We start from the raw sequence: 24,393 nt of genomic DNA, 5'->3' as shown, positions 1-24,393 counted from the left end.
CTTAATAGGGTCAGCATTTTATCATGTGGACAACCCTCTTTGATCTTCTTTATGCTGTAAAATAATGTGATACAGCTTTTGCTTTTTATTTCCTGATTTTGTCTGGACTTGGACTGCCTTTGGTATTTGACATTCCATTCCCGCAAATGTTTCCATTGCTGGAGATCGAGTACAATCTTGTAATCAACAAGTTTTTACCGAGTGTCTGCTCTGTGCCAGAAATATTCCAGGCACTAGGGATGCTGCAGTGAACAAAATAGGATGCAGTGAATCTCCATCCCCATGGAGCTTAGGTTCCAGGGGCAAGATGGGTCAACAATGAACATGATACATAAAATAAATGGCAGTCAGGGAGTGAGGAGCACGCTGAGGAAAAGGAAAGTCCAATTGGGAGATGGGCAGTGCCGGAGAGAAGGATTGTAATTTTAAATAAGGTTTCTTTTTTTTGATTTATTTTTTGTTTTTTTTTAAGATTTTTATTTATTTATCTTTACAGGGGAAGGGAAGGAGAGAAATATCAATGTATGGTTGCCTCTTGTGAGTCCCCTGCTGGGAACTGGCCTGCAACCCAGGCATGTGCCATGACTGGGAATCGAACCGCGATCATGTGGTTTGCAGGTCAGCGCTCAATCCACTGAGCTACGCCAGCCAGGGCCTTTATTTTTTTTTTTTTAATCAAGGCACAAGGGTGGGAATGAGAAGGAGTGTCCCTGAGTTTTAAAAGCAGCTTTGCTGGTAAATAAGTGTTGAAGAAGTTTATGAAAAAAGGAAGTTTGGAGAATTTAGAAAGTGTTCTTTTTCATTATTCATAAACTAAAACACCTGGGACAACGAAACAATGTATCATCCACTTTGAATTGTGTGACCACCTTCGAAGGCTGTTTACCAAGTTATCTTCTCTAAGTCAGTTAAGGGCATCTTCAGGTCCCATGAGAGAAGAATGAGAAAAGGCTAGAAATAAACAAGGCTTCTTTACATTGGTACAAAAAGCCAATGTTTGATTTCACAAAGAATATATGGAGACAACTGTACTTGAACAACAATAAAAAAATAAAAGTAAAAAAAAGACTATGAGAATGAGCATCTACTAAGCAGGTTGTTCTTTTTAATTCATTCACTGAGCAAAAACAAGCAATGGATCAATTGAATGTGGAAGATTTTAAGGTAGAAACAATATAAAATTTATGCTAGAAAAAATGTTTCCCTGGATACTTAGTACTAGAATGAAAGAAAAGGACAGACTTCTAAAATACTCTGGGCAGCTAACTCCAAGATTAGTGAGAAATTAAAGGAGAAATGAAAGTAATCTAGCAGAAAGCAAAGCATTCAATAAATACTTTAAAAATAGGTTTCACGAAAAATATGCTACTTCTTCAACTTACTAAAGCAGGAAGAACTGTAAGACAGTCACTGCTGGGATTTTAAGAGAGAGGACGGCCCAGAAGGTGGTGTTCACAGCCTTGGAAGGGTGGCTCTGGGGTTTGGACCTGTGAGTTAGGTGTTTTGCCAAGAGACTTGCTTGGGCCTCTCCCTGTTTTCTTAAGATGCCCAAGCAAGTCAGGCTAACTTCCCCAACTCTCCAAAAACAGGTCTCTGTTTTACAGACTGGGACATGGAACCAAAGTTACCAAGAGAGTCTTTCAAAAGCAACGATTGAAACTCCAACCCCTTGATGCAGATTTCTGTCTTATATCACTTAACTATGATCTAAAGGAGAAAAGCAATTTTAAAACATGTGTGTTATCCCAGCAATATTTTGGCAGTTAATAATCTGCAAGAGAGAAGCCTTTACTAATGAATGCATTTGTGGGGTTTTTTGTTTTTTTCAAATCAGCCAGTTCTCACCATTAGAAGTTCAGAAGTGATACAGAGATCTGATTTGGGATTTCAAACAACTGGGTCTCCAGAGATAGGAGTCTATATTTAATTTCATAAAAGTGTAGCATCTAAAAGACTAGGCATACTGTAAAAACGGTTGGCTCCAGTGGGCTCTTTGCTGAGGCAGCTGAAAGGCCACCAGGCTGATGCACGTCCGTGAGTGTTTCGGGGCAGCAGCTGTGAACAGCCCAGTGCGCTGGACGACAAACGAAGCTCCACGGACTAGTGCGACATTGTGTAGCCAGGAGAAGCCGATTGGAGCAGGGCCATAAATCATATTTGGCTTTTGTTGTCTTCCTTTTAAATTTTTAAATGTGATATTTTAACCTGATATGCATGTAAAAGCATTTTAATCTGCTTTTTCTTCTACTTCAAACTTTGCTGTAGAACTTTAGATCTGGTTTCCACTAATCCTCTTATCTTCTAATCAGCCTTGTCATATTGAAATTTTTTTGTAGCATAAAGCTTTTGCTTTCCTCCCCTATGCTTGAGTCCTTGTTCAGTGTTTTTCTCTGTTTTGTTGTCCCAAGCATCCTATTTCGTTCTCCTTCAGTGGGACTGTCCATGCCTAACCCCATGCGTCCACTCATCCTGGGAAGATTCATGTCCCATCTCCACCTGCCTAATCTCACCCACCTTCAAAGTGTAGAACAAATCCTGGCTTAATTATGTTGGCTCAACACTCTTGACTTAGTGTTATATTTCCTTGTATCTCTATGTTAATTCCTCAATGAGGCTGGAAGCTCAAGAGTGTGGGAACCAGGCCTCTACTAATTCTCTAGAAGGTACCGAGTAGGGCTGGAAGAGTTAAAGTTAACATTTATTTAAGTGCCTAGCAATTACCAGGAATTGCTAAATGCTATTTGAGGTCACACATAGAACGTTCACCTCCCATTGACTGTATATCAATAAATAGTTTAATTGAGTACTGTTTCAGCAGGCCATGTTCTCAACCCTACCAGGGACAGTTAACTAGGTTTGCATTTGGGTTTTAGATTTTTCTCTCATGTATTTATTCTTGCCATACTAGTTTGATAATAGAAGAGAATTTCTTTTAAGTTCAAAGGGAAAATATTCCATTCTTCCTCCTATAGATCTGTTGGCATGGAAATGAGCAAAATGCTGCCAGGTATTAAAAAACTAGATGTTGTTATTTAAAAATGAAAAGTTTCAAAGTAATATACATATATACTTTGAGAATTACTTTTTGTCATTTGTAAATTTTCATCAATTTTTTCAAAAAACCGAATCTTCCCTCCTGGCGTTATACCCACAGACAGCGTATCATAAAACTTTATCATAAAACTTCCGCTTCAGGTTGTGAAGTGCATGTCTAGTTTAAATGTTCTCACCTGGAGGGGAGAGGCGCAGCGCTGTGGCCAGCATGCTGAGGATGGCCAGGTCTTGTTTTTCAGGTGGTTGGCAACACGACCTCTGGAAGCTACAGTTACAGCATCCGGAAGAGTCTGGCTTTTGCATACGTCCCTGTAGAGCTAAGCAAGGTAGGACAACAAGTGGAAGTTGAACTATTAGGCAAGCATTACCCAGCAACCATCATACAAGAACCCTTGGTACTGACAGAACCAACCAGAAACCGGCTCCAGAAAAAAGGTGGAAAGAACAAAATTTGAAAAAGATCCTCAGCAGTCAACTGAGCTATGTGTGCAAAATTATAATTGATTTGCAGGGAAACAGGGAAAACCAAGGATTTGTTTCAAAATCATCACAATCTAGATTTAGAATCTTAAAACCTGTCTCCTTGTTTCTTTGGAAGATAGCATAATGGATTAGTGTTTTACATTGTTTCAGATGAAGCAGTTAGAAGGAAATGCTTTTAGTATCCTGCATTGTTGCTTAAATAATTCAATCAATAAAACATTTAGGCGTTTGCTATTATACAATCATTATTGCAATAGAATTAGAGGGCATTATATAATTTCATTTTATTTTTAAAGACATTACATAATTTTAGAAACATATGCATATGATTCTTATTACCTGAAAACCAATTAATAAATTATGTTTTACAGAAAAACAAATGCAATACTGTTAATGGATTCACTGCATTGAGAAACATCTTCTTAGTTGATGAAAAATAATTTTGATTTTTTAATAACATCTTTGATGAAAATAGTAAAATTTAATGTTGATATATAACATTTTGTTCAGTTTTCTGAAATATTTGTTTTCTTGATGACCTCCCTGAAAGCAGTTTTATGGGACATTATTATTGTCTTTTCGAAGGTTGTTTTAGACGGGAACTTGCAAAAAAAAATAGTCTTTCAAAGGAAGCGATACTTATAAACCTTCTGAAATGAAGCTGAACTAGAAACAGATTGTGGCAGCACAGACACAGTTTGAATACCAAACGCCTCTCTCTGGGAAGGGTTAATGCAAGCAGACATCACACTGTGCCGTTCTGAATATCACTGCACAAAGCACTTGACAAAACAGCTCACACAAGAGCTTATGAGCCGATAGGATCACCCTTAGTGCTGGGTACAGCAAGAAAAAATCCATTTAGAAATAATTCATTGATGTACTTCTTGAAACTATTTGGGTTTAGTTGACTGAGTAAATCACATTTTTGGTAAAAGGTAGTTTTTCATTTATAATTTACTATACGCTTGTTAAACATTTATTGAACTTCTCCTAGGTATTAAAAAAGATGAATGTGAAACATGGTGAGATTCTGTAATTAAAATAGATTTTCAAATAATTTCTTGCAAGTTTTGAAAAAGTGTCTAGTTTGTATTTTAAATGTTTCATAAGAGTAATTATATATTAGAACACTTCAACATGACATTCGTTTCTCTTTGGTATGTCCTTTTAAGTAAGAAAAGGAGGCAATCCTTCTGGTAACCTTTCCTAATTCTCAAAAATTATCCAGACCCTGTATTTTAATTCTGATATTAGGTGCAGGTTAATGACTATGGATGGGAATCAACAGGTCCCAGTTCTCATTTTCTGCCTTTCTGTAGCCCTATAACCTTAGAATATCTATTTACTATCTGTGGATTCCTCTTCTGTATAATAGACTCTTCCAGGTTCTTTCTTTTCTCTTTCTCTCTCTCTTTTTTTTGATGCTATAATAACAAGAAGCAATATACAGCATTGAATTCATGCCATACAGTTAATATAGTGCTAAAAGATTAATAAAAGAATAGAATGTTTAGATGAATATTAAACATGTAAAGAAATCCTACCCACAGCATGTTTTAAAAGTTTGTCTTGCTTTCCTTTAGAAGTTGTCTTCATTCCTTCTTTTGTATGTTAGGTGCTATTAGGTCTTGTAGGTCACCCCAGCATCCACTTCCACCCGTACCAGCTTTGGCATCTGCCAATCCAGAGGCTGACCAATGACTTACAAACAACTTGGCTATGGAAAGATGACCCAAGTCCACCAGGACTTCTCCCATGGTAATTTGAAGTATGACCCATCAGAGAGTAAACTGACCAGTCCTAAAAGCTGGAAATGAAAGGATGTGCAGAAACCTCGGGGCAAGGAGAGCTCCTGACAAGGAGAGAAGCCCTGAGAGAGAGGGAGAGAGCAAAAGACCATTTCTTGAAGCTCTCCACTCCTTTTGCCACTTCTTGGGTGAGAGCGTTGACTCAAAAGAGCCTACTAAATCCAGTAGCTTCTGGAAAGTGAACCATATACTCAGAGAGGCCTCAAAGGGACGGGCCCAGGATTAGGGTCAGCTGTGAACAGCAAGCAACCAGCATGCCTGAAAGTACCCTAGTGATATGCAGGAGCCGTGTCTACTGCTTAGGAAAATGTTCCCAAGAATATGATGGTGAATGATGGACACGTTCTTCTAGAGCTTGGAAAGCTCCTTGGAACTACAAAAGCACTTTCCAGTCAACACATTGTCAAAATGTCTGCGGGCATTTTGTTGCTAATGGTCACATCCTAACTGATCTGTCTTTATCCTTTTCTACAAATAGGAAAGGTGACAGAAAAAGTTTTTAAAGGCAGCTGTGTGAGACATTAATTAGCAGAAAGATTAGATTCTGCAATTTTAGTAAGAGGATTTTGTGCATATTTGAATCAAACAAAAAGGAAGGTTGGCATTATTGGGAAACACAGTAGCCATGAAAGAAAGACAATTTCAGTTACACAAATAGCAACCTTTAGCCAAGGTCTCAAAAAAGCAGAGAACAAAAGTTAATTATACTCTCTTCTGATGAATCTTCATGTAAAAATAAGGATGATCATCCTGCTTTTATTTATCTCTCTGCCATTAGAGAATCTTTAGAATAGATGCTATATTATGGGTTATAAAGTGGAAACACATTACTTAATTATATTTTACCCAGGTATGATTTTGTAAGTATTAGCATGTCAGGAAGCACAGAGGTGGCAAAGTGGTCCAGAGGTCGCTGGGCTGAATGCCAGATGCCTTGCTTTTCCCGGCTCTGCCACCAACCAAGCACAACCCACAGACTCATCTACTAAAGCCTTTCCTGTACTTAAAGTTCTATGAGTAATTACTTCCCTTAGCACAGTATTATTTGCTTACATAAGTTCATTGAGTACTTACCACAGGGACATGGTCCCTGTCTTTATGGAGCTTACAAAGTAGAGAGGTCAAACATTCAAAACAACAACAAACAATATATTTATTTAGGGAGGTGTCATGAAAGCTAAGGGGCGAGAACGTTTTGAGAAGGAGAGGCTGGTAAACTGTGTCACAGATAAAAGATGTCAAGGCTGAGAAGTGCCCCTTAGGTTAAGCAGCAGAGCATCATTGATATCTTTGGCATGAACTATCTCAGGGGCTAGTGGGGGCAAAGCCAGACTGCACTGAAAAATGAACAGGAAGGAGGGGAGGGGTTAAAGATAGGGCACACAGAGTGTCACCATCCAGGAGCAGCTTGCTAATTATGACAGGTTATAAAGGGTATCAGAAGGCATCCAGCTGCAAGTAAGAAAATACCCCGTTAACAACAGTTTATGCAAGTATTTATTCTATTAACTCACATAGCAAGAACTCTAATGACACCATTAAGTATTGCAGTTCCTTTTTTCCTACTCTGAAATCCTGCTCCTCCAAAACACCTTTCTAGTATAAATATTTTGTTGTTGGTAATTGTCAATGTTTTGTCATCTACCCATCCCTTTCAAATTAGCACATTTATGTTATTTACCTTCATAAACATTGTACATATTCTACATGGAAATTCATTTAAAGAACCCTGATAATATTGTGATAGGTTTGTATGGTAACAGATGTTTATTAGACTTCGTGTAGTGATTACGTTTTAAGGCATATAAATGTCAAATTATTATATTGTATACCTGAAACTAATAAGATATTATATACAAACTACACTTAAAAAGAAAGAACCCCGAGTTACACCATAGACCCATAACACTCAGACTCAGCTGCATGCATCCAATTTCAAATGAGTCTTTAGTGCTGGAATCGTTCAAGTCTCCTCAGGCACATCCAGGGCTTCAAAACCTGGGGAACCAGTTATCCTACGTTTAAACAGTAGGTTGGAAGGAAACAAGGACAGCAGAGTGATTAGATACAAAGAAGCAGAAGTTCAGTTTCTTCAATTCTGTCACTCTATGAGATCATTAGAAATTCTATTTATGTTTATTATTTATAATACATTATGAAACAGAGCAAATTGGAGGTAATATTGTGTTCAGTAAGTATAAATTTTCATTCATACATGAATCTTACTGATTTTGAATAATATCTTTAAAATTCAAATTTCTGTTTTTAATTGTTAGTTGTGTTAAAAACCAAAGAAAAAACTAAGGAAATAAAATGCTTCACATAGGCATCAGTGGTGTAATTTAATAGTTACCTAAGTTGTAACTTTGCAGTAACTTATTAGTTAGTGGACAAATTTTTTACATAAAATAGTATTATATCAGACTCTAATCAAAGGAACAGCACGCAGAAATTGTGGACAAGGCAATTAACTAGAAAAAATCTAGGGAAATGGTCATTTATTCACAAAAAGCAATCAAATTTCAAAGAATGCCAGGAGATACAACAAAAGATGCTGGTCTTATGTTGCAAGGAGAAATCAGTACAGCAGTATTTGCATGCCTTCATCTTTTTCACCAATAATTGGGCACTTGTTTTAAAGCCATAGATTAAATGATATCAATGTTTGTTATCATTCTCCCATTTTCTCTGACCTTAGAAGATGAAGAAAAACTTCAGAAGTATTTAGCATAGATGACAGGAATATGATGCATTTTGTGATAAGAATATTTTAGAGGAAAATTTTTAACTAAGAGACATTCAAAACTCACTGTGATTGTGCCCAAAGTCATAATCACAGACATAAGAGACATAAGACATAAGAGAGTACTGCAGTTTCTGGAAGTTGTGGTTAAAGGACATTTTTATGGATCTCTGCCAAACTTAACGTTATGTTTAAGTTTTTTTCTAATTATTTGTACATCTGTTGGTTATGTAAATTAGGAAGACTTGGAAATAGAAAGCTTAAAAAATGTTCTCTAATCAAATATGTACAAAGATAACTTTGCAGGCTAGAAGGGATTGGCAAGAATTACTCAAAGTCATGAAAAGCAGAGACCTACAGACCAAAGATTGCTCTACCCAGCAAAGCTATCATTTAGAATCAAAGGGCAGATAAAGAGCTTCCCAGACAAGAAAAAACTGAAGTAGTTCATCATCACCAAACCCTGATTGTATAAAATGTTAAAGGGACTTATTTAAGGAAAAGAAGATCAGAACTATGAACAATAAAATGGGAAAAAATACAAATCTATTAACAATTGAATCTGAAAAACAAACTAAGCAGACAAGAACAGAGACAGAATCATGGATACTGAGAGCATTTTGATGGTTGCCAGATGCGAGGCAGTGTGAAGAGGTGAGGGGAGTAAGAAGTACAAATGGCTGGTTACAGAATAGCCATGGGGATGTAAAGTACAATGTAGGAAATGAGTAGCCAAAGAACATACGTGCAAGGCCAATGGACATGAACAATGTTTGGGGGATTTACTGGAGGGAATGGGGCCTGCTGGGTGCAGGGGGGCAAAGGGGAGAAATCGAGATGGATGTAATAGCATACTCAATAAAATATAATTTTTTAAAAAAACCTGGCTTCTTCACGCACATGTATGGCACCTCACCAAGGATGACAACAGCAACAGCTGGGACTGGCAGCTTCTCTCCCCATGGTGCCTCTCCATGTGACTAACTTTCCCATAGACAAAGGAGGGAACTTAGCATGGAGAACGAGTGATGGACACCCTGAGGAGGCTACCAAGGTGATACTTGGGCCATACGCGGAGGAGCTGCCGGTGGAAGCTGCAACCACAGAGGAGATACAGCTACGGTGCTAAAGATGCTACCCAGTGCCTCCCAGTGGCTGAACCTAACTGGAGCCAGATAGGTAAAGAGGCCTGGGACATGCAGTTTGTAGGGTTTGGCCCCACCTGTGACACAGAGCACAGCAGAGGAAGATCATGAAATGGATTACGTAGCAATAGACAGTGAGCGTTGTACAACACTGATATAAGTTCAGCCCTGGCCAAAGGCATCTGGTCCAGAGATGCAAACATGGCTACTAGGATGGAGGGAGGTCACAGGATGGGCTAATACACTTAAAAGGGCTACTTAACATTATTATTCCTTAAAAACATTGTGTGTTATAACATGCAATGTACTATTATTTAGGTTCAAAGAGGAAAATTTTAAATATTTAAAATGTACTTATATATGGAATGTATTTAACTCTCTGGAAGAGTTAACACTAGTATTTCTGGTAGGGGTTGAGACTTTTCACTGTATTAACATTTTTTAAAATTATGTACACATTTCACTTTTTACAATATACATATGGAGAAATACAATAAAAAATCCAAAATTTTTTAAAAATAAAAATCATAAAATAATAATAATCTGTCCTCTGGTAAAAATAAAATAATATATCTTATCAAGTAAGAGTGGCTTCTTACCTTCTTGGTGATTCAATATGACTATTTTTTAATGCAGTGCTCACATTGGTTGGAGGTATTTGATCATGATTGAAAAAAGTTGGCTTAGAACTGCTTAAGAAATTGGTGCACAAGCCCTGGCTGGTGTAGCTCAGTGGATTGAGCACAGGCCTGCGAACCAGATTATTGCGGTTCAATTCCCAGTCAGGGCACATGCCTAGGTTGCAGTCAGGTTCCCTGCAGGCCAACTCCTAGCAGGGGACACACGAAAGGCAACCATACATTGATGTTTCTCTCCCTCTCTCCTTCCCCTCTAAAGATAAGTAAATAAATAAAATTTTTTTAAAAAGGCACTGAAAAAAAAAAAGCAATTGGTGCACAATGTAAAAAGTTCAATACAGGAAACAAGAATGAAATTCAACTGGATATAATGAATATTGTGTGAATACTAAGCCTTAGGTTGTATTAAAAATAAGGAAAAGGAAAGAAAAAAATGACACAAAATGCAAAGTCAACATCCTATTTCTTGACCTGTTGACTTGGTGGGTACATGCTGTGTTCACTTTTTGAGAATCTATTGGCTGACATACACTTTTGTTCAATCTTACGCACAAAAAAAATGCTATGCTAAAATCTTTGTATGTGAATGTTACTGTTCTGCACTCCCTACTCTCACCTTGTTGGCTTTAAGGATGTAGGAGGTGATAAGCAATGGGCAGGATATAGGGGTCAAAGAAGCTTCAGTTTGAGTTGGCTAATGCTGTTTTTTATAGAGATTATCAATCTCAGAAAGTTGGAGAATATTAGAGCTAAAAGAAATCTTTCTCCTTTTTAAAATCTGACCCTTTCCTCCTAATACATACACGTACACTGACACACACAGACCAACACTAAACCGAAGATGGTTCTTACGGAGCAGTACCATCCTGTATGCCTGGGACCGTGATGATCGTTAATGCCGTGACAGTGATCAGCACTGATAGTAGTGCATGAATATGGCTTACACATGTGACTACTGGCAACTAGAAGAAGGGTGAAGGAACCTTAAGAACACTCATCTGCAGGTCCAGTATATGATCTTAAAGGCCTTTAAAAAGGTCCTTTCCCACTGCCTCACTTAGCTATGGTAGAAACAAATCCACTCCAGATCAGTTTCCCAAATCTAAATGTAGTGTGAAAATGCTCTGGCTGGTGTAGCTCAGTGGACTGAGCTTGGGCCTGCGAACCACAGGATCACGGTTCGATTCCCAGTCAGGGCACATGCCTGGGTTGCAGGCCAGTTCCCAGCAGGGGACTCACGACAGGCAACCATACATTGATATTTCTCTCCTTCTCTCCTTCCCTTCCTCTCTAAAGATAAATAAATAAAATCTTTAAAAAATAAATAAATGTAGTGTGAAAATAATTTAATAGCTGACATCTAAAGTAACAAAGTTTGGATATTCTTTCTGATGTTCAAGTCTATCTACTTCTGAAGTATTCAGGGTAGTAAATGGGGCATTGAGTAACTCTAACCGCAATTTAACACATTTAGTTAGTGATCTTCAGGTTTTCTAAGATCTCTTGCCTTTCTTATCTCTACCCCAACAGTTAAACATTTAGAAATACAGTGTTGAAAATTGCTTAGCCTTTTTGTGCAATATTTATCATATTCAATGGCACTGAAACAAAAATGGAAGCCTTGAAACACAGGTATACTGACTTCTGAGCATAACTTATAGCCAGTGAGCACCAGGCCAAGAACCAAGGGCTCTGCAAACTGGAAAAACTGAAAGGCAAAAGCATCCATATGATTTTCTTTTCTTTTTTAAAAATTATTTATTTAAAAGAAATGTAAACATTTTATTATTTATTTATTTTTAAAGATTTTATTTATTTATTTTTAGAGGGCAAGGGAAGGAGAGAGGGAGAGAAATATCAATGTATGGTTGCCTCTCGTGCATCCCCTGATGGGAACTGGCCTACAACCCAGGCATGTGCCCTGACTGGGAATCGAACCACGATTCTCTGGTTCTCAGGCCCGCGCTCAATCCACTGAGCTATGCCAGCCAGGGCCTCCATGTGATTTTCTTAGTACATGGCCTTTGGACTTTACAAACATGTTCACTGAGAGATATTTATTCTTGACTCTATTCTCATTTATAATGCATTTTACTTTATATTTAAATGCAAATTATATTGCTAATGTTATTAATAAAATACTGTTAAATAGATAACATATTTAAACTTTACGATTTAGAAGGCATAAAGGATATAAGGTGAAAAGTTAGTTTCTTTCCTGTACCTGTCCTCAGTTAAACACTCTACCTAGGGACAATCCATGTTAGCCTTTCTTCTGAATCTTTCTTAAGATACTCTATAAATATTTACACATTTTTCTCAATATATGAATATAGGTATACAAGGTCTGTCTGGAAAAAGTCCAGCCACTGTTAATATAATGAGAATGGTTTGCACAATATCGATGTAACCTGGCAGCCAAGGACAGTGGATTGGAATATGCATGTGTGAACAATGACTACTTCACTGTACTAGTCAGTGGGGGTGGTAGACATCACTGAGTGAGCATGTCTACTGTGAGACCATCACACTGAAAATGACTGAGCAAGTAGAGCAACAAATCTGCATCAAATTTTGCATTAATCTTGAACATTCCTCCATGGAAACTATTCAGATGATTCAGAAGGCCACAGCTCTGGGCAACTGCTGATTAGCAACTCCACCGTGACAATGTTACCACTAATGCATCACATATCCTGCAGTTCTTTGGCAAAACATCATATCACCCAGGTGACTCAGCCCCCCTACAGCCCAGATTTGGTGCCCTGTGACTTCTGGCTTTTCCCAAAACTAAAAGCACCTGTGAAAGGGAAGCGATTTCAGAACATAGATGAGATTCAGGAAAATATGATTGAGCAACTGATGGCAAGTCCCACAAAGGATTTTGCAGAGTGTTTTGAACAGTGGAAGAGAAGCTGGGAGAACTGTGTGAGGTCCCAAGGTGCCTACTTTGAAGGGGACTGAGGTGTCGTTGTCCTATGTACAATGTTTCTTGTATCTTCTTCAATAAATGTCTCTACTTTTCAGTTGCATGGCTGGATACTTTCTGGACAGACCTTTGTATATGCACATGGATACATATATTTTAAGCAAATGAAAACATACCAAGCATAACGTCCTGTTCCCAACTTTTAAAATTTAATAACATGTCCCAGAGATTATTCCATGTCATCCTTTTAATTGACTGCTTAGTATCCCATAATTAATTTGACAAGGCCCTATTATTTGCATTTTTCTAATAAAATAAGGCTAAAATGAGTATCTTGGTGTATATGATATTTCTTGCATTGAGTACATCTGAATGGCAAATTCCTACAACTGGAATTGCTGGGTTAAATTGTATGTACATTTTGACATTATTTTGACATCATACATTTTGACAATGCAAAATTGTTCTCCTTAAAGGCTATGTCAAATTTCACTTCTGTGATTAACACATGAGAGGGCTGGTTTCTTTACACCTTCCCCAAAGCAGTGAGTTATAACTAGTATGTGTGGTATATTATTGAAATTTCAATTTGTATTTCTCCTTTTCAGTGAGATTGAATATCTATTCATGTATTTAATGCCCACTCATATTTCATTTTCACTTTAGGGACTATTATGTCCCTAAATTTTGCCCATTTGAACATTAGATTGTTGGGTTTTTTCTTACTGACTTTAGGAATTCAGAGATTTTACCTTTGGGTTAAATGGGGTTTGTGTGGGTTAGAATACATACCAAGTAACTATGTGTAAGATCTTTTTCATGTAAAAAAATATATCTCAAGTTCCAAGCACAATTAATTTTTATACCAAATGGTGAATTGGAAGCTGCCTTGATTTCAGTCCTATTTTTTGCCTCTTCAAACTGATTGGAATGGTTTTCACTGGTATGATTATGCACTGGGAAAACCCTAAAATAAAATCAGTGATTTTACTAATTTGAACAGTAAAATAATTCAGTACTTGGAGAAATATAAATTACCATGCAGAAATCAGTAGCTTTCACCTCCACAAAAAAAAAGACAGAATGATGGAGAAACCCCCATTTCAATAGCAACAGAAAAAAATGAAATACTTATCTTGTTAAATAAATTTAACAAGAAAGGCACAAAACTGAAAGAAGCAAAATTTTAAAACACCTTTAAAAGATACAAAAGTAGACCTTAATAATAGACAAATGTTAATATTTGTTTCTATTTTATTTTTTAAAAAGATTTTATTTATTTATTTTTAGAGAAAGAAGGAGGGAAGGAGAAAGAGAGGGAGAGAAACATCAATGTGTGGTTGCCTCTCACACCTCCCCCACTGGGGACCTGGCCTGCAACCCAGGCTTGTGCCCTGACTGGGAATCGAACCAGTGATCCTTTGGTTCACAGCCTGCACTCAAGTCCACTGAGCTACACCAGCCAGGCAACATTTGTTTTTAGATAGGACAATTTAGTGTCATAAAGATTTCAGTTGTCCCTAAATTAATTTATAAATGTAATATAATTCCAAGAAAAATGCCAACTAACTTTTTTACCCATAAAAAAGTCGATGAACATGGACATGTCGATGTTAAATTTCATATGAAAAAAATAAGTATATAGAAAAAGCCAGGAAAAGATTAAAGATGAAAAGCCATAAGAAGTCACTATCTTTACATACCTTAAAACACCTGGTAAAGCCTGTAACTGACAGTGTGTACTGGGCCATGAACCCACAGATGGGGCAGTGGAACAGAGCAGAAAGCCCAGAAATAGACCCAAGTATATACAGAACTTAAGCATATGATAAAGGTGGCATCTCGTATCACTAGAGCAAAGATGGACTTTATTCTCCTTGTAAGTGGTGCTGAGACAACTGGATAGTCATTAAGAAAGAGATAAAATTAGATCCATATCTCACATGTGCACAGAAATAAGTGCCAATAAATCAGGGGTCTAAGTGTGCAAACTGAAACCATACAAGTACTAGAAGAAAACAGCACTGAATTTTCCTTTAATTTTGGTATAAGCAAAGTCTATCACTCAAGTCCCGATGCCACACAAGAAAATATCAATAAATTTGACTATACAAAAAAATTAACTTTGGTATGTCCAAAAACACCGTAACGAAATATTTGACAATTGACAAACTGGGAGGAAATACTTGTGAAATATATTACAGTTAGGTAACATCTCTAATATATAAATAACTCTTAAAAATTGAGTGGGGGGAACACCAAAAGCTCAATAAAAAATGACAATTCACAAAAATGATGTAAAATGGCCCACTGGCAAATGAAAAGATGTTTCACTTTACTTATAATAACAGAAACTTAATAACAAAAACGAAGTATCCAGATATAGCATTTCTCATATCAGGTTGGCAAAAATGTAAAAATACAGTACTTTTTTTTAATAGCTGGACATAGTGAAAATTTGCACAACCCATACACCTATGGAAAGAGGGTAACAGAATCAAATGTACTCACTATGGACTGCTTTTTCTTTCTGTAGATATGTATCAGTATATATATGTGGATGTGTGTAAACACATGTGTGTGTATACACTTGTGTGTGTGTATCCCCATACATGCATCTAGCTCCTATCTTTGTCTGGTGAGAGTGCCTAGAAGCAATGACAGCCCAGTAGCAATGAGCACACCTAGACCACAAATCTTGGTTTCTACATGCCACACTCCACTGAGAAAAATCAGGGTTCCTTGGAAAAATGTCTGATTTCTCCAAGATAAACCTAGAATATTAGGTTGTACTAAGTAAGTTAAGCGCTCCAAGATTAAAGAGGGCATGCCGAAAGGACAGAAGAGCCAGACTGAGGACTGGCCAACTTAGAGGAACCCTGCCCACTGCCCAAAGTAGAGGAAATCTGAGCACTGAAATAATTATAGCAAAGTAGTATAACTTATTGATTAAAACAAGAATAAAAAAACACAAGAATCCATGAGTTCATAGTGATATTAATGAATAAATGGGGGAGATGGGATAGTTATTTATAGCACTATAGAAAGGCAGCTAGTAAGTATATTAGGAATGACTGAATTACAAAACCACCATTTGGCAACCATCCTAATAATTTATTGAAGCAAGAAGCATCAGTGGATGCTAAAACTAATAGGCAAAATTTTAGGAATAGCAGAATATATACATGTCTAAAAGTATCTCTTCATAAAACACTTGTTAATGATGAGGGAAAAGTAGTAACTCTACAGTGGAGAAATGGCACCGGAGTGAAGTGTTCAAATAATAGAGCACGTCAACGTCACGCGCCTCTTAATATGTAGCATTGAGAAGATACAGCATCACTCTTGTGATATTTCTGCACAAACCATAACCTGAGTCTAGTCATTAGGAAACATCAGACAACTCCAACCGAGAGAGTTTATAATAACTAGTTTGTCGTGCACAGTAGAATGTTCCACAAATCGATGAAAAATAGAATTGACTTTTTAAAATTAACTAATTTGCCCACTTCCAGAGCACTGTTTGCATAAGCTTCTATTTGAAAATGAAGGACCTGAGAAAGCTCACTGCGAGCATAGCTAGTTTCAGAAGCAGTTGGCCAAGTTGGTCAGAAGCAGTTGGCCAAGTTGGTCAGAAGCAGTTGGTCAAGTTGTAATTGTTCCTGCTGATCAGCAGCCATGGTTTGGGCAATTTGATTTTTATCAGGAAGCGCAGGGAGGAACAGTTACAGGACAGAAGGACATGCAAGGGCCATAGTTAAAAATTCTGTTCATTATGGCCTGCTAAAGGGTCTTCACATGAAATTTTCAAGTCCTAATATAATGAAAGTCAAATGGCTCTTTATTCCTTTTAATTTAAAGCTGTATTTCAAAATGTTCCTGCTACATTTCATTGATTTCACCAGTGATGAAAAGTGATTGTAATATAATCCACTCATGCAAAGAAAAAGAATTATATGCATGTAAGAGGAAAATATTTCATGTGTTACGGGTAATTTTCAAAAAAAGATAAAACCATGACCCATATACAGACAAAAATGAATATATTATATTCAACTCATTAATGAGAAAACAAATAGTGTTAAACTAGTTCAAAGGACAAGCCAAAGAACAGACTAGGGATATGGAATGTGCACGTGGAGGCAAAAACTGTTTTTTCCATGGTGGGGGGGCGAAGGTGGAGGTAGATATCATTCCGCTGGATAAAATTCATTTGCATAGGACTAAAACAAAAAATAGTTTCCATTGATATCAGTTATCTACAACTTATAGAGTTTCAAAATAACTCACATGGCATCGGATTAATCAAACCTGAAAGGATGCAGTGCCTATTTTTTTATTTTACCCTACAGCTGTTAAGTTATTATGTATCTCCAGACATGGAGTAGGCAGAAAGTCAATGGGCAGCAATGGGAAGATACTGGTCAGAAGGCTAACTTCCCAATTCAGTGAGCATGTGGTTAAGGGAATTTTTCCTTCCATTTACAGATTATTTCAAGCAAATTAGATACTATAGTTCTTTGCTACACTACTTGATTGTCAGGGAGCCAGCTTTGACAGGGCTCTCACGTGGACAAGCTAATGAGCTACACAGCGCCCACACAGCACCCCAAAAAACTCCAGGGAAGCCTTAAGTAAAACGGCACTTTCGAAAGGGCACCATGCATTCGCAGTGTGTATTGGGGCCCCTGTTTGCTAGTGGGAAGTGGCTTCACAGGTGTACGCTATTCATCAATAGGGTCTGAAACATCATTTAGACTTCTGCCTCTTCGTCCTCCCACCCTCACGAGGCTGGATTCGTGCTAGAAATGATTGCCCCCTACCTTTAAAACACCATAGCTCAGGATCTGGAGGCAGAACTGAGTTTGGATTAGGTTCAACCAACTACCAACAAGTTTGTCTATTCTAGGGGAAAAGGGGAGTGCATTAATTATAATTCCTAGCTGCTAGTGTTGTTGCGAGATTTAAAGAGATGAGGGAAAAGAGAGAGAAAGAAATGAGGGCTGTGAAAATGCTTTGGAAACTTGATAACAAATCTCTGTTAGAATGCCACGCACAAAGTTCATAGCTGGAAAGGTAAGAGATCTTTGCCCCTGTGAAGCATCAATGTTGTTTTCCACGGAGCCAGCGGACCGCGCTCGGGCAGAGCTGCTGGAGCCGGGTAGCGGCAGCCGCTCGAGTTCCGTCCGCTGGCTCCTCCCCCCGTCTCTCGGTTCTCGCAGGGTGAGAGCCGGAGGGGGCCCAGGCGCCGGTCTCTCCTGCCCGCGCCCGCTGGGGGTGAAGTCCCGGGGCGGGGCAGGCCCGGCCGCCCAGTTCCTGATTCTATAAGCGGTGCCCTGGGCTGGTGGCGCCACAGGCTCTGGGACTGTGAGTCGGGAAGGATGGACCGACGCGGCGCTCCGAGCCTGCCCCCAGGCCCCGGCCCGCGGCGGCCGCTCCTGCCCGCCATCCTCCCGCTGCTGCTGCTGCTGCTGCTGCTGCTGCTGCCGCCGGGCGTCGGAGCCGGCCGGCAGCCCCACCTTGTCTTCGTGCTGGCGGACGACCTGGGCTGGAACGACGTGGGCTTCCACGGCTCCCACATCCGCACGCCGCGCCTGGACGCGCTAGCGGCCGGCGGGGTGCTCCTGCACAACTACTACACGCAGCCGCTGTGCACGCCCTCGCGCAGCCAGCTGCTCACCGGCCGCTACCAGGTACCCGGCGCCCCCTGCGGCCGCCCCGCGCTCCGCTCCGCCTCCGGCCGAACAGCTCCGGGCCCGGCCCGGCCCAGCCCGTGAGCCTCCTGGAAGTGGGTCGAAACCCTGGGGCGAGCCGCGCTCAGTTCCCCGAGCCGGGTGCCAGCGAGGCGGCTTGTCGCCCGTGCCGCGCCGCCTCCGCGGCGCACTCTGCGCATGCTTGGCTCCCAGGCGGTCCGCAGTCCCCCGCGCCCCGCCTCTCGGGTGCTTTTTCTGTCTTTCGTTTTCTGAAGGTCCGGGGGTGGAGGGGTTTCTGGAGAATGCTGGGTGCTGGGCCCTAGAGGGTGGGCGAGAGGGTCGGAACGGACTCAGCGGGGGCCGTCCTGGACTGGGAGGATGGAGAGGGAGCTGGCTGGGCGCCTGGAGCGGCAGTGAGAGGCGGGGAGCCGCGAGGCTGGGGGGAGAGTTAAAGTGAGAGTGTCCTGGGGGTATGGCTCTGGTCCTCTTTCAACCCAGCCGTAGCGGGCTAGGACGGTCCGACCAAAGATAAAGTAATTTTTCCACGTTTTGGCATCCCTGCAGTGAAACCTGCGCAGGTTGATTTTTCTTCGGCTGCTGACATTCCTTTCAGATTTAACCTGTATTCGACCCCTCTGAGCATCTTCATTGTCTTCGAAAGCTTGTCTTTAAAACTTCTTTGTAGTTAATAGAAAAAATATATACTTGTGAAGAGTGTGCATATGTGTTAGATAACTGGGAATATGGAGAACGTTTGCATAGTGCTTTACTGCTTTTAAAGGTAATTCTCGAAACAACCCGTGAGGTAGCAGTTATTTTTAATCCCCTTTTACAAATCAGGAAACAAACCTGCAGAGGTTGAATGATGTGTTAAGACTCACACAGCTAGAAAGCAGCTGAGCTGGGTTGGTGCCTTTCCGGAACCACTAGGCATCTGAGGCCTCTTATTCTTAATCGGAATTAGATGGACATTTTCATAAGATCCTGATGTGATTTTGACCATATTAAATGCCATAAGTGGGAACCGTCTGAGATCACATGCATACCCTCATATATGCATATGTACTGTCTCTTTTAACAAGCATACTTTATGCCCTGACTGTGCAAAAAATACTCTTGAACCTTGCCACCCCAAATCTGTGTTCCTGTAGCATTTCAGATCAACCCTACCTCGTGTCCTGAGATCAAGAGAAGGGAGATGTTCAGCTGTAATAAAGATTTCCACAGTGGTCCAAAGACTTCTAGAAACAGAAATGGAAGTTGTACAACAAACAGTCTGAGAAATGGCTGTAGTGGAGGTTTGCAATGGAGATAAAGGATGGTTCCTTTCACCGCCAGCACTAAGTACTTGCTACATTCTAACTTTGGCTGCTAAGTATAATCAGGAATATCTATTCCGATGCAGATCTTGCCCTGCGTGCTTTGTAGGACTAAAGGAGCATTCGAGTGAAGAAAAAGGGGAACGTAGAAAGGCATCTGCCCAAAGTGGTTCTGCATTTGCTCTGAAGCAAGGGAACTGAACTCAAATTACAGAAGAATGGGAGGGTCTATTCCTTTCTCTAACTTCCTCCCTTCCAACAGACTTGAACAGGAAAGCAAATACTGCGCTTCAAAAACTTGCTCATGTAATTGGCTGCTTTGTCCCTTAGCATCCTCCCCTACTAGTCAGGAACATTTCATCTTGGAAAAACAAAACAAAAACTTGAATATTTAGAGTACCCTGCAGTTAGGAAGTGGAGACAGGGTAGAGGCTGGGTGTTCCAAAACAGTTTAGAGATCACTCAGAATAGCAAGCCATCCTCACCAAGCATTTTGTTTGACTTTTCTGTTTTATTCTGATAAAGTTCATGAGGCCCAATTAGAAATTCCCTTGGGTTAGAAAGTATCCTCTTTTAAAGGAGTCATTATTTCTCAAAGAGTGAAGAAGCCTCATTGCTCTCAGATAGTACCTACTGGTACTGTTCTAAGCACTGAGATACATTGTCACAGCAGCCTGACGAAGTAGGAATCACTATTATCGGTACTGTTTGATAACAGGGAAACTGAAGCTGGACAATGTTGAGAAACTTGCCCAAAATCACAGGGCAAGTAAGTGGTAGACCAGGATTTGAACTGGGCAGTGTGGCTGCATACCTACTATATTACATTGCCTACTCAGAATTACTAAATATATTTATTGAATGATCTGTTATTTTTAGATATTTAGGTTGTTCCTTAACATCTCAATTTAAAAAAATATTTAATCACATTTCAGGTTGGGAATTGACTATGATAAATGTAAAATGGAAATAGGGAAAAAGTCTTTATTTCTGAAACAAAGCATGTGTTGTACATAAGTTTAGACAGTAAAATGAGGAAATTTGTTTCTTTTAAAATTAGGTATGTGAAAGAACTACGTACTTAATAGCCTATTTGTGAGTTTAGCAAGCATGCTTTCATATTTACAGACCCCCCCTTCTCATAATCATTTAACTTTAGAGTAGAACAGAAGAGCATAAAATGATAAGCAAGCCTAGACTGACTGATGGAACTTTACATTTCCAAGAAGTACTGACTTGTAGTATTTTAGTTTATTTAAGTATTTAGTTCATCGGACCAGTTAATGATTATGGGATGTGGGTTTAATTCTTTGCCATGACAATGTACAGGTTCTGACTTTGCTAGACAACATTTTCCACTGCTGGAAAGTACGGGAACTGTGCTGAACTCTGAGGCCCTATCGCTCTAAATTTTTTGACTCTAAGACTCCGGTGTCCATTAGAGCAAATAGTAAACATTTGCTCTATGGCTTGGTAAATAAACATTATTGTACTCACTAACCCCACCTACTGGTAGAAAGAGAGATTAACCTTGTCCAGCACTGCCTTACAGGTGCAAAAGCTGCTTGTTCTGCTGCTACAAACTTGTTCAAATGAAAACGTGAATTCAGCCTTTTCTATTGAGATATATAATTGTTTAGAGTCCTCACATATGAACCTTTTAAAATATTCATGCTTTTCTCAAAGAAATGCATAGGGATTAGGAAAGGGGGGAAAGGGAAGCTGATAAGCAGATGAGGTAAGAGAGTTACAATTTCAGAACTAGAAAATTTAGGTCTCTGTACACTTAGACTAGTGTTCTTCCCACAGCCCTATAAGGCTCATCCATTCACTATTTTTAAAATCTCCTTAAAATCTATATTTTATTTCTTTTTGGAATAGAAAATACATTCACATGATTAAAACTCAAACGTTACACAAGGGCTTACAGTGAAAATCTCTTTCTACATACACATACACACATTTCTCTTCCTTAGGTATCAAGTTGCCCATCTTTTGCAGGCAAACAATGCTATCTGAACTATGTATGCAGTATTTTATTAAATACAAGAAAATACATACTCTTCACACTGCTTTGAACCTTGTTTTTTTAAACTTTAATGTTTGAAGTAAGTCCGTATTTTTATTTAAAAAGCATTCTCAACTTTCATGGCTGTATAATATTTTGTTAAATGGCTATGCCATGATTTATTTAACCAGTCTCATAATGATGGGCATATAGGTTGTTTCCAGCCTCTTGATACGTCAAAGGATGCTGAAGTCAATAAATATGTCACAATAAATTTGCACATGTTTGAATACATCTTAGGATAAGTTTTTAAAAATAATTTTCTGTTCAGTGCATTTGTAATTTTGATAAATATTGCAAAATTCCAGTTCAGTCGGTTGTATCATTCTATATTTCTACCAGCAGTATCTGAAATTGCTTAATGTTCTATACTCTTTTTTAAAACTTGTTTCACATACCATAAAATTAACCATTTTAAGTGTATAATTCATTGTTTTTTTTGTATATCCACAAAGTTGTGCAGTCATCACCACTACTACTTCCAGAACCTGTCCAGTACCCCCAAAAAGGAACCCCATAACCATTAGCAGTCAGTCCCCATCCCCACCTTCCCATAGCCTTGGCAAACACGAATCTGCTTTTCATCCCTATGGCCTCTTCTGGACACATATAGAATCATCCAGTAGGTGTTCTTTCATCCATGTTGTGGCATGTATCATTCCTTTTTATGGCCAAGTAATATTCCATTGCATGAACATACAAACGTGTTATTTTTTTCCATTCATCAGTTGATGGACATTGGAATGGGTTTTTCTGGCCATTATGAACAATGCTGCTGTGAACATCCGTGTCCAAGTTTCGTATGAATGTATCTATTTCTTTCAGTTTTCTTGGGTATATATCTAGTAGTGGAACGCTAGATCATGTGGCAACTCTGTGTTTAACTTTTTGAGGAGCTTCCAAAATGTTTCCACAGCAGCTGTACTGTTTCACATTCCCGCCAACAGTGCGTGGGTAGGCATCCTTGTCAACACAACACTTGCTGTCTGTCTTTTTTGTTGTAGCCTTCTAGTCAGCCCAGTATTTCATTGTGCTTTTGATTTGCATTTCCATAATGACTAATGACATTAACTGTCTTTTTTGTCTTATTGGCCATTTGTATATTTCTTTGGCGAAATCCCTACTCATATCCTCTATCCCCTTTTCAATTGGGTTGTTGTCTTTTTATTGTTGAGTTATAAGAGTTCTCTGTATATTCTGGATATTTGACCTTTCCAGAGATATAATTTGCCATTATTTTCTTCTGCTCTATGGGTTGTCTTTTTATTTTCAAGATGGTGTTTGTTATATGTAAAAGTTTTAAGTTTCAGTTTATTTCAGTGCATTTCAGTTTATTTCAGTTTATTTCAACTTATTTACTTTGCTTTGGTTGTGCTTTTGGTGTCACATCTAAAAAATACACTATCCGACTCCAGGGTGCCAGTACTTCCATGTTTTCTCCTAAGAGTGTTGTAGTTTCAGCTCTTCCATTTAGGTCTTTGATCCATTTTTAAAAAATTTTGTATATTTTTGAAGTATGTGGATGCATATGGATGCCCAGTTGTTCCAGCACTATTTGCTGAAAAGACTTCTTTCCCCATTGAATGGTCTTTGTACCCTTGTCAAAAATCAATTGACCATGGATATATGGGTTTATTTCTGTGTTCACAATTCTATTCTGTTGATCTCTAGGATTATCCCTGTGTCAATTCCATGCTGTCTTGATACTGTAGCTTTGTGATGGGTTTTAGAATCAGAAAGCGTGAATTTTCCAATTTTGTTTTTTTTCCCGAGATTGTTTTAGCTATTCTGGGTCTCTTATATTTCCATATGAATTTTAGGATCAAACTTGTTCATTTCTAATTTTGATAGGGATTGATTGATCTGTAAGCTCATGTGAGGAATATTATTACCTTAACAATATAAGCCTTCCTACTTGTGAATATGAGATGTCTTTCTATTAAGGCCTTTTAAAATTTCTCTCAAAAATATTTTTTCGTTTTCAGCCTACAAGTCTTGTACTTCTTTGGTTACACCTGTTTCTAAGTTTTTGCTCTTTTTGATTTGTTGTAAATATAATTGTTTTCTTAATTCTATTTTTGAATGTTCATTGCTAGTGTATAGAAATGCAACTGACATATATTGAAGCCTGGAACTTTGCAGAACTTATTAGTTCTAATAGTATGTTTGTGTATTTATATATGCTCTTTATTATTTTCTCTATACAATATCCTGTCATCTACAAATAGAAATAATTTTATTTCTTCCTTACTAATCTGGACACCTTTTATTTCATTTTCTTGCCTAATTGCTTTCAGTAGAACCTTCAGTACATTGTTGAATAGAAGTGGCAAGAGTGGACATCCTTTTCTTAGTCCTGAGTTTAGAGGGAAAGCTTTCAGTCTATCACCATTAAGTATAATACACGCATTAACCCATTCTTTCATTCAACAAATTTTTATTGAGCAACTATTAGTGCTGTGTACTCTGGATCTCCTAGTGCGATGGGGGGGTGAAGTAAACAACAATTG

At 38.7% G+C, this 24,393-nt stretch overlaps 2 protein-coding genes across 3 annotated transcripts in view; both read left to right on the top strand.

Moving 5' to 3' along the window:
* The window catches only part of DMGDH (dimethylglycine dehydrogenase), a 63,021-nt gene extending 58,852 nt beyond the window's left edge, over nt 1-4,169 (top strand). Inside the window, exon 16 of the mRNA XM_037032202.1 lies at nt 3,294-4,169. Within this exon, the coding sequence (XP_036888097.1) occupies nt 3,294-3,509 (216 nt within the window). The 3' untranslated portion in view covers nt 3,510-4,169. The remainder of the gene's footprint in view (nt 1-3,293) is intronic.
* Nucleotides 4,170-18,030: 13,861 nt separating this feature from the next.
* The window catches only part of ARSB (arylsulfatase B), a 140,558-nt gene continuing 134,195 nt past the window's right edge, over nt 18,031-24,393 (top strand). For both annotated transcript variants that reach the window (XM_037032429.1, XM_037032430.1), the window contains exon 1: nt 18,031-18,496. In XM_037032429.1, the coding sequence (XP_036888324.1) occupies nt 18,185-18,496 (312 nt within the window). In that variant the 5' untranslated portion in view covers nt 18,031-18,184. The remainder of the gene's footprint in view (nt 18,497-24,393) is intronic.

The sequence above is a fragment of the Sturnira hondurensis genome, unplaced genomic scaffold, assembly GCF_014824575.4.
Source record: "Sturnira hondurensis isolate 20B ecotype Veracruz unplaced genomic scaffold, ASM1482457v3 Scaffold0021354, whole genome shotgun sequence".
Taxonomy (NCBI): Eukaryota; Metazoa; Chordata; class Mammalia; order Chiroptera; family Phyllostomidae; genus Sturnira; species Sturnira hondurensis.
This window is presented reverse-complemented; position numbering and strand designations above follow the sequence as displayed.